The sequence below is a fragment of the Athene noctua genome, chromosome 2 (assembly GCF_965140245.1).
Source record: "Athene noctua chromosome 2, bAthNoc1.hap1.1, whole genome shotgun sequence".
Taxonomy (NCBI): domain Eukaryota; kingdom Metazoa; phylum Chordata; class Aves; order Strigiformes; family Strigidae; genus Athene; species Athene noctua.
Genome location: NC_134038.1, coordinates 27044578 through 27054807, shown reverse-complemented (window position 1 = coordinate 27054807; position 10230 = coordinate 27044578). Strand labels below are relative to the sequence as shown.

Genomic DNA, 10230 nt, shown 5'->3' with positions numbered 1-10230 from the left:
TTATACTGAAAGTACAGTGCCTCCAAACCATTAAACACCAAAAGTTGTAAAACCCTCTTATCAGGAAATGCTGTCACCACACCATGCACCTGTACCACCTATTCAGGCAGAATCAGACTGTAACGCCTATATATACGCATCCCAGTTGAGAGAAAAGAAACCTAACACACTAACCAAAACATACTAGTAAGATAACAGCTATGAACTGAGAATCAACTCTTCTGTTAACCTTCTCATTTGTTATTTAACTGATGTACTGGCATCCCTTCCCAATTTCCTTATGCTTCAGAACATCTGTGCATACTTTGGAGTACAGCTTTTGTCTTTACAGACCTTTAAAAAAACCCACTACTTTGGATTATTGATCAGACATTTCAGATTAACATAGAGTAGTCATAAACTCTAATCTGTCTTTAAATTAAAGACAAATTAACTATAGGGCAAACAAAAAAACCATTTTTAAATGTGTTAATTATGACCTGCCATTATAAGCTTTGTGACTTTTTATGTACTCACTGCGGGGGGGGGGGGGGGGGGGGGGGGGGAGAAGTTTACCATCCCAAAAATCAGTGGTGTCTCATCAACAATTATTCTTAATTTTCTTGAGAACACATGTTTTTTCTAAAAGATAATCTCACACCTAACCAGCAAAAACCCTACTAAACTCACCTATCTTTCCAGCCTCCAAATCCTTTTTTTCATTAGAAGAATTCATGTGTGTATCCAGCACTACTCTAGAAGCATGGTAAAAAGTTTACCACTTTATTTTCAGTATTTGAATTCTCCTTCTGTGTAGTGGCTAGAAGAACTTTAAAACCTACAAATCCTATACAGCTGAGTAACTGGCAAAGTTACTTGCATTCACATTTGCAACACAGCTAGTAATACGGAGGCAAGAATTAGTAGTAAATATGATGTTAGCTTACAAAAATAATCACAATGAAGTTTTCACCAGCATGATTAGGTCAGACAGGTTTATTTTGAGGACTCTTATAACACATCTTTATTTTCCCTGAGACATCTTCCAGCTCCTTGATCTCTTTTATAACAGCTGTGAAATAAAAACACAAATTTGTTGGGTTTTATTTTAATTCCATTTGAATTCAGAGGAGGATTCAAACCAGTATGCTCCTGAAGCTAATTTCTAACAGAAAAAAAAGGTATGTAAGTGTTCAGAATTTGAAAATTTAGCCACATTTATGTTTCTTTGCTCAGAGGAATCTACATATACAGACCTGGTATTATCATTCTCATTCAAAATGCTTTTTTCCTAGCACTTAGAACAGAGGGCAGACAATATACAGAACTAAAGCTACACTAGCCTTTTAAAAATTATAGAACTAAGCAAATTTCTCCTGAATTTGTTCGCTTCTACTTAAGAGTTTATATGGAAGTTTAGTAACGAAGATAACTTTACATAAACAAAGTAACTGAGGTTTGACCACCAGTGAGAGTGACTAGTCACTGGACTAGGGTGCCCAGAGAGGCTGTAGAGTCTCTAGCTACTGGATTAAAAAATCTAGTGGACAGAGCCTTGAAAAACCTGTTCTAGTTGATGCTGCTTTGAGAAGTCTGTTGGACTAGAGACCTTCAGGTCCCTTCCAATCTCAACTGCTCTATGAAACTATTACATTTTTGTATTGCCCAAGCAAATGTTAAAACAAGTTGTCTTACCAAGTTGCAACTTTGTTGTCTTAGTCTGAGAGGGGACTAAGACTTCATTAAATTCTTTAGTACTCCAGGTGCAGTATCAACAAAGTCCTTATCCACACAACCAAAGTTTCCTACTAAGCCTAAATGCTGAAGATACACTTTTTCCTCAGAACAGGCTAGCTTTTATTTCTTCCTGCAAATTAAAATATGCTGGTACCAAACCAATCAAAGCATTCTAAATACTGACATAAGAAAATAACATAGTTGGTTGTCAGCTTGGTTGCCAGTGACAGGTGTTAAGTTAAAACTAATCCGAGATTGACCTGGAATGTATCCAGACATCATTAGTAAGTAAATATCCATATTATGAGCATGTGGAGATAAAACAAAGACCACTGTGAAATCTCAGGCTGAAGTCAGAATTCTTGATCTAATTCCAACATTGATTTTCTGCCTCAAAGTACTACAGTGAGTGGGGAGAACAAGGACACCTATCCAATGGATTAATACAGATTTTGCAGTCTTTGTAAACTACGTATTTATTTCTGTGTTGACAAACTGTAGTAGTTCGCTCTTCCCAGAGGAAGTAGCCAGCATCATTCTCACCACGTATGCTGAGCATTAATAGTTGAGATCATTAACTATGAAAGTTTTAAATATAAGACACACATTTAATGGAAATTTTTTTATTTAAAAAAATTGCAAAGCCAGCTAAATGTGAACAGTTTTTTTCTTCTTTTAATAGGAATGCCTGCAAACACATGAAACCGAACAAAACCTGAACAGTTTATACAAAAAAAAAAAAAATCAGTCATTTTTTAGTTTTACTATGCTAACCTCAGTAAGAAGTGTTATTTACTAATGCAAGTAGCACTGAACTATTTGAACCGTTTGTGTGGTCAACCAGCACATTTTTATTTGGTGCAAAGTCATGGGACATGGAATTAAAGCAAACTAAAAAAAACCCAAACAACCCAAAGCATTACAACTCCATGCCTTTATACCTTGATGTAAGACATTCAGTGTCCTCCAGAATCTCTGGGCTCTTCTCTGCCACAAGAAGTAGGCACAATACAGTTCTCATATCTTAACCATACAGATACTTCAACCAAGAGCTAAACAACTGAACTAGATATTATTTACAACCGTTGATGGGAACTTTCTTCTGCATCTTCCAGTAATTAAAAAAAGTGAAAATAACTGCCAATACTGTCAAATCTAGAATGTTTTATTCTAGAGCATCTTTTCCTCCTTTACAGCAAGCTCAACTTCACTTTCCGTGGACCAATTGGCCTATCATTCAGTTCATTAATAGCAGCCATAGCCTCCTCATAGTTTGTCATAGCAACAATGGCATCACCTGAAGGTAATCCTTGTTCGTTGTACTGTACAGAAACCGACTCTGGTATCACACGGTAGCCATAGAAAAAATCCAGAATCTCATTAGGAGTAGCTTTAAAAGGTAAATTTTTCAATCGAATAGGAACAACACGTTCAGAACCACCACTGAAATTCGGATCCGGCATAAATCTTCCTTCAGGAAAATTTCCCATTTTATTATTCCCAAACTCCATTCTGCCAAAAGGTTCACCGTCACCACCAAAATCCATGAGGGGTGGCGGAGCTCTGAAATCCTTAGGAGGGCACATGAAGTCCTCAGGGGGGTGCCTAAATTCAGAAGGATGCCTAAAGTTCCCAGGGGGACCAAATGAATGCATGGGTGGCCCTTGCGGCGGCCCAGATGGTGAACCAACTGGACGAGAAAGCTCACCCCTGTCATATGGATGTGAATGACCCTGCATTTCATTTGGTGCAGATAATGGTACAGTTACACCAAATTTCTGCATCTGCTCTTCAGATATGAGTCTTATTAATACCTCCGTTCCCAAGAATCTTCGACGATTTAAATTCTCTGCTTTCATGGCTTGTTCTTCAGATTTAAAATTCACTAATGCTTCTCCCAGCCCAACTCCTTTGTCATCATAGAGCAAGTAAATGTCATCTTCATCAATATCAAATCTCGCAAAGAACTTCTGCACTTCAATTTTTGACACATCAAATGGAAAATTCCTTACATAAACACAAACCTTAGGTCCAGAATGACCTTCCCGATAACTTTTTTCCGGTATGGCCTGTCCAGGATGATCTCTGTCCTGTGATCTTTTCCTCTCACAAGAATCAATTATTTTCAACATTGACTTTCTTGAAATTGGAAAAATGTAAACGGGACGATTGAGAAGAACCTTTCTATGACATTCCAAAGCAGCCTGATAATCTCTCTCACTCCTTATCACCACAAAGGCATCTCTAGTCCTCCTCTGATGCTTATCCGTTAGAATCTTTATTTGTTTGCTGCCTAGATCCACATCGGGGAAAAAAGCTCTCAAATCTCTCTTCTCCACATTAGCAGATAGATTTCTTAAGTGTATGTAATATTCATGGTTGGGAGATGAACGGGAACGTGTTCGTCTCCTTGGTGATCTTGAATGAGAATGCTTCCTTGAATGCATGTAGCCTGAACTTCTTGGAGAACGATCTTCGCACAAGAAGTGATCTATTTCATTTGGCATGTCTACCCTCCCGCCATATTCGATCCACCGTTCCTCTGTAGATGGGCTAATTTCTATAAACCTCTGACCCATGTACTGTCTATGACGTTTAAGTCCTTCTAAGGCATCACCAGGCGTAGCAAATTTTACCAAGCAATCACCATTGTTTAAACCATTGCGATGCTTTATCAGAATCACTCCATCCACACGTATCCCAGAAAGGAAAGCACGTACTTCAACTTCTGTTGCAGAGTAAGGTATACCACGCAGAAATAAGTACAGATCATCTGGGTTAAATGGATGAGAATCCTTTCTCGACTGATAGTTTGATTTAGGTATACCTATATCACCATGTCTTGTGCCGTTAGTATGGAAACCAGCCTCTGGATGATTTGGTGGACCATAACCAGGTTTACTTATTCCTTTTGGAAAAGGCGTGACTAAATGTGGAATGTCTCCAACACCTGATGCACCAGAACCATTAGTACCTGTTCTTCTAGAACCAGACATAGTTTCTCGTCCCCCACGGTCAAATCGTTTCCGGCTCATTTCTATGGTATTCTGCATTTCTGCCTTGCTGCTGAGAAAGAGCTCTATGCGTGAGTCCTTGATAAACCCTCCTGAACAGCTCATGGCACGCCGTGCATCTTCATCTGTTGCAAATATAATAAAAGCCTCCCCAATATCTCCTCCAATAATATGCACACCTCCATCAGGAATATTCAATCCCAAGAAGAAACGACGAATATCTGCAGGACCCGCAACAACAGGAAGCCCCTGTAAACGGATGACTACAGCCATGCTGAGCTCAACCCACAGCAAAAATCACCTGCAGACAAAAAGGTACACATGATAGCACGTCTTTAGTACTCAGCTATTACAGTATCTTAACACTTAAGAAGCTAGAGCCTTTTAATGAATGTCCTTGTCTCAAGCTAAACAGAAGGTATCAAAAAAACCCACAAGTTCACAAGAACGAGATTAAAACAAGATTCACTGAAAGTTGATTAGTCAGAACAATTAGCTACTCCACTGGCACACGTGCACAAGTCTATCAATATTCCCTATCCTAAGGGCAACAAAAATCCACCTAAGTCACTCCTCACCATCCACAATACCTAGAAACACCTCAAGTCTTTCACAGCATAGTTACCGTATGCCAGAGATCTCTGCCCAGTAGTCCTAAGGATCAAAAAAAATCCTGTGTACTTTTGAACAAGACACATGATTGTAACACAGAAAATACTAGATGATAAAAGGAGAAAGGAAAAAGAATAACTGTGTCGCTGGAAAATGAAGTAATTCACCAGCAGTGATGACTTTACTGCTTTGACAGTTGCTCTACCCAGTGATCAGTTCTGTTCAATAATGTATGTTTTCTCAGCGTTCAAAACTGTTGGCTCTTTCATGTAGTCAGAGCATTAACTGCAGCAGCCACATGCACTCAGGAGAGCATATCCTACTTCCCAGCCACATGTCTGTGAGAAAAAAAGGCCATGTAGGATCTTGTCACAATACTCAGTGAGAAGTGTTAAGCTTTTGGCAGCTTACCTGTTTCTGCTTTGAAGACCTGATAAATTCTGTAAAATCAACTTAACTGTGGAAAGAAAATGAAACATAATTAATGGCTGATATCTGTACTTCACTTTACATACTGTGCTACAACTGCTGCAGCTCATCCATAGCAGTGGCTAATATTAAAGCCAAGCATGTAATGAACCCAAAATTCGGGACACTATGAAGAACTCCTTCCATGTTCCAAGATGCCACACACTGCATCTCCGTGTTTCCATTTTAGAAGCAAAAGAAATTAAAAATTTAAGTTGACTTCTGGAAATGATGAAAACACGATGATTACTTGGTCATCAATCGCGCCACACTGAACTGTTGAAATGAAACAGACTGACAGTATATCGAGGGAAAAACTCTCACTTCAATTCTTTTGAGTCCTTGAAAGATGCGTAAGTCCATCTCAAGATTACAGGACATGTCCCTTCTTCTGAAATCCACCTGCTTTCAAAGTTCACCACAAGAGTATGCTACTCACCAGTCCAGCACTGCACTTAATGTACACAGCGAAGACAATCAAATGAAAGAGCAGAAATATCCCAACAGGAGAAACTTCAGGGAGTACTTCAATTTACAAAGCAAACTTCAGTATTTTCCCCTCTATGTTTACTGCCTTTCAAACATAAGAACAAGAATCACTTCAATACACTGGCTGAAATATACCCTGATCATCAACATTATCTAACATAGCACTACATAGCACAGTACTCTCAGAACACACACAAGCTTCTCTAGCAAATGATACATCCCTTTAAAAAAAGAGCCCAACACTCCAACGACAAGTGTTTGAGAATATCCCTTGTACAAACTCCTTGCTCAATAACAAACATAAAGCACTAGATCCTGATGCCAAGTTATCTATTGATAACAGTAACTATCACTCCATCTGACCTTAGCAAAAAAGAGCAAAGCCCAAATTCTGTAACTAATGGATTCTACGTCATTTCTACATCACCACTTCGTAAACACAGCTGAAAACAACTGCCTATTTAGTAACTTCACTAAAGATCATCTGTTCTCTGTATTTCTGTGGTGGATTGACCCTGGCCAGCAGCCAAGCATCCACACAGCTGATCATTCGCTCCTTGTTCCCACCAGCGGGATGGGGAAGAAAATAAGAACAAAGTCAAGAAAACTTGTGTGTCAAGATAAATACACTTTAATCAGTGAAGAGAAAAATGTGAAACAAAGGAGATCACTCACCACCTCTCAAAGGCTGACTGATGTCCAGCCTGACTCCGAACAGCCAATTGGAAGCCAATAAAAAAAATCTCCCCAAAAAAACCAAAGCTATCAAACAAAGACCTTTTTCTTCCTCTACCTCAGTTTTTGCTGAGCATGATGTTACATGGCATGGAATATCCCTTTGGTCAGCCTGGGTCAGCTGTCCCAGATGTGTCCCCTCCCAGCTTCTTGCCTACACCCAGCATATTCGATGGAGTGGCAGAGTGGTGGGAAAAAAAGAGAAAGCCTTGACACTGTGCAAGTGCTGTTCAGTCATAGCCAAAACACTGATGTGTTGTCAACTTTAGCCACAAATCCAAAACACAGAACCATTACAAGCTGCTATGAAGAACGTTAACTCCATCCCAGCCAGACCCAGTATATTTTATAATGTATCTTCACACCAGATGTGAAAGCAATGCCCAAAAGCAAGGAGAATTCAAGGCAGAATTTTCTCATAGGACCTTCATGTCTTGAACAATCAAATCCGCTGCCCTGCTACTTCATGATGTATTTAATATGTAGCATTTCTGAATTTCACAACTCTGAATTCTTATCCCAGTTTTTAAACAGCATTCAGAACAGATCTCCTCAGTACTTCTTCGGTGATAAACGTAAAGTTGTCCACGATGTACCATGGATACAACATACAACCTTCAGTGGTGAAAACTATACACAGCGATTCCAGATCATAATGCAGTATTTAAGAAGTCCACAAACAGAAACGCGAGTTCAAATAATTGGCTTTTACGGACTGTACATTAAACAATCAAGCACTGGTAGAAAGTGTAGACAAGCCATCCAACAATCTTAAGTGAATGACCAAAAAGAGTGACTTTTGGAATGAAAAGTGCTACGCAAAACTCAGACCAATTCATTAACTGATGAAGGACTTAAGAGAGCAAAGATTTAGATAATCGATTGACAACTTCATACCACCAATTTAAAAGCACAGAAGCGTGCACACCATTTTAAGAAATTTTGTATTTAAACTGAGTTAATTAGAAAACAGTTCTACACCTGTACTTCCACAGCCTCAGCAAATTCCAAATACCATTAAAACTTCACTAAAAAAACCCACTTGTAAACATTGTAGGAAAATAAGCCTGCACTAGACTAGTTTTTTTACCACAACGTTGAGAGTTTACATAGTCTGCATGCTGTGAGCAGGCGAGCTATAAAGAACACCCACATAAATACTCAACTATAAACTGGGCCAATATGAGAATAACTGGTGGATCAGAGAATTATTTCTTAGACTAATATTCTTCAAAATAAGCCTTAACAGTCAAAGTAAGCTGCTGCTAAGGAGTTTTCACATCGCTGAAGGGAGATGCGAGGGAGCGTTGCTGCAGTTGGGCCCGCGACACGGCCGGCTTGAGCACGGGGCCGCTTCCGAGCGCTGGGAGCTACAGAAAGCCAGCGAGACGCCCCGCCAGCAGCAGCACCCCTGGAGGGCCGGCCCGCAGCGGCCCTTACACCGCTCCGAGCACAGACGGCGCAGCACAAGCCCGGAAGGGGCGAGCGGGCCGGAGCCCAAGCCCAGGGCCGCGGGCGGCGGGATGGGCAACAGGGTGTGAAGGGAACGGGGTGAGGCGGTGGCTGCCCCGCAGCACACACGCCAGAGGCCGCTTGTGATGCGACCCCGCGGAGAAGCCCGGCCTGCCCACGGGGCACCGGGACAGGGCTCAAGGGAGGCAGCGGGGGGGGGGAGTGGGGGGGGTAGATGTTGTAAGGGTGATGGGCAGCCAGGCGGCATGAGGAGGCCACGGCTCAGGGAACCGCGCAGCAATTCCGCGACGGTTAGGCCGCCGAGAACCGGCTCAGGGCTCGAACCCCGCGCCCTCGGTTACACGCAGTGCCCCGGTAAGCCGGGCGTTCGCCCTCACGCCATCCACCCACCGGACACGCCAGCAGGCCAGGCTCCGCGCCGAGCCCCGCTCTCCGCAGCTCCCGGTACAGCACCGCCAAGATGGCGCCCTCCGTCGCCCCCACCCCCCAAGCGCTCTGCGGAGAAGCCGGACTGCGCCTGCGCGAGCGCCTCCCCCCGCCCCCACGGCTGACCTCGCGCGAGTCCTTCCGGCCCTCCCGCGCGCCACCCTGCACGCACCGCCCCGAGCGCGCGGCCCCGGAGCAGGCTGCGGGGGGCGGGGCGGAACGGGCCGCACCGCCCCCTTCGCCGCCACGGCTGCGCGTGCGTGGCCTCGCGCCCCGCGCACGTCACTGCGCGTGCGCGGCTCTGTGGCGCGCGGGGGGCGCGGTGTCGGCGGTGAGGGCAGTCGCTCCGCTGCTCGTGCGCATGCGCACTCGGCCTGCGGGCCGTCCCTGCGGCGTGCCCGCGCCAGCCCGAGGGCTGCGTGGGGGGCAGCGTCGCTCGGGTCACCGCTCCGTTGGCGCGGTCAGCGTTGTCTCTGGTTTCCATTAGGCCCAGTGGGTGCCCAGCCGAGGAGGAGGGGCAGGGAGGAGGGCAGGCCCGGTGGGGCCCAGGGCTGACTGGCCTGAGCCTGTGGATCCCTCAGGCACCAAGTGGGGGGTTTGCACTTCTTCGATGGCTGCAGGCGGGATTTCTAACCTAGCTGAGGTTGGATCAAGCCTGGGTTTGGGGAGGAAAAGCAGGCAGGGACAGAGCAGGGGAAGAGAAAATGTGTAAGGCCATGTGCAGGGAAGGGGAGAGGCAGACTACTTCAGTTGTGCAGGTGAGGTATTTTATTCTAGTGTTTATCCCACCTGCCTTTCCCTATATTTTATGTATTCTCCACTGTATTTAGGCTTGTTCTGTACTTGTCTGCTCCATTTTTTTATAGACAAAATCTATTATGTATGGTAGGTTCACCTAGCCACTCAGTCTTTAAAAACTTTTTGAACCCAGCAGTAGAGATCTGATGAGGAATAAAGCATCTGGTGGGATAAGCATATAAACTTTCAAGAAATACTAACGGAGAATCATGGCAGTTGGCAGCACACTGGAAAGGAGCAGTGAGGAATAATTAAAATCCAGGGCATGAAGTGCCCTGCAAAGCTTTGGTAACAAACAAGAGCATCCTGGCAGGTGAAAAGGGGAGCGCTCCTCTAGGCATTTTGTGTGTTCGACGTGTTACCAGTTTCCCCTCAGGGGGAAATAACACAAATATTAGATCCATATTATACGCTGCATGCCAGTTTTAGGGATGAGGCACCAGAAAACGCAAACCCGGCCTCCTGTCTTACTCTGTTTCTGCCTGCTGACCTCGTCCAG

General features: G+C 43.6%; 1 protein-coding gene across 2 annotated transcripts; it reads right to left on the bottom strand.

Annotated features, from left to right (window-relative positions):
* Positions 1 to 2323: 2323 nt before the first annotated feature.
* On the bottom strand, positions 2324 to 9008 carry RBM12B (RNA binding motif protein 12B). Of its 2 annotated transcripts, XM_074898728.1 has the most exons (3): positions 8898 to 8995; positions 5754 to 5799; positions 2324 to 5031 (listed from the first exon to the last, which is right to left on the bottom strand). In XM_074898728.1, the coding sequence occupies exon 3, from the start codon at positions 5001 to 5003 to the stop codon at positions 2907 to 2909; it is 2097 nt and encodes a 698-aa protein (XP_074754829.1). In that variant the 5' UTR covers positions 5004 to 5031; positions 5754 to 5799; positions 8898 to 8995; the 3' UTR covers positions 2324 to 2906. The 2 variants fall into 2 exon arrangements, with proteins under 2 accessions (XP_074754829.1, XP_074754830.1); XM_074898729.1 differs by lacking the exon at positions 5754 to 5799 and having other exon boundaries at positions 8898 to 9008.
* Between the last annotated feature and the right edge of the window lie 1222 nt (positions 9009 to 10230).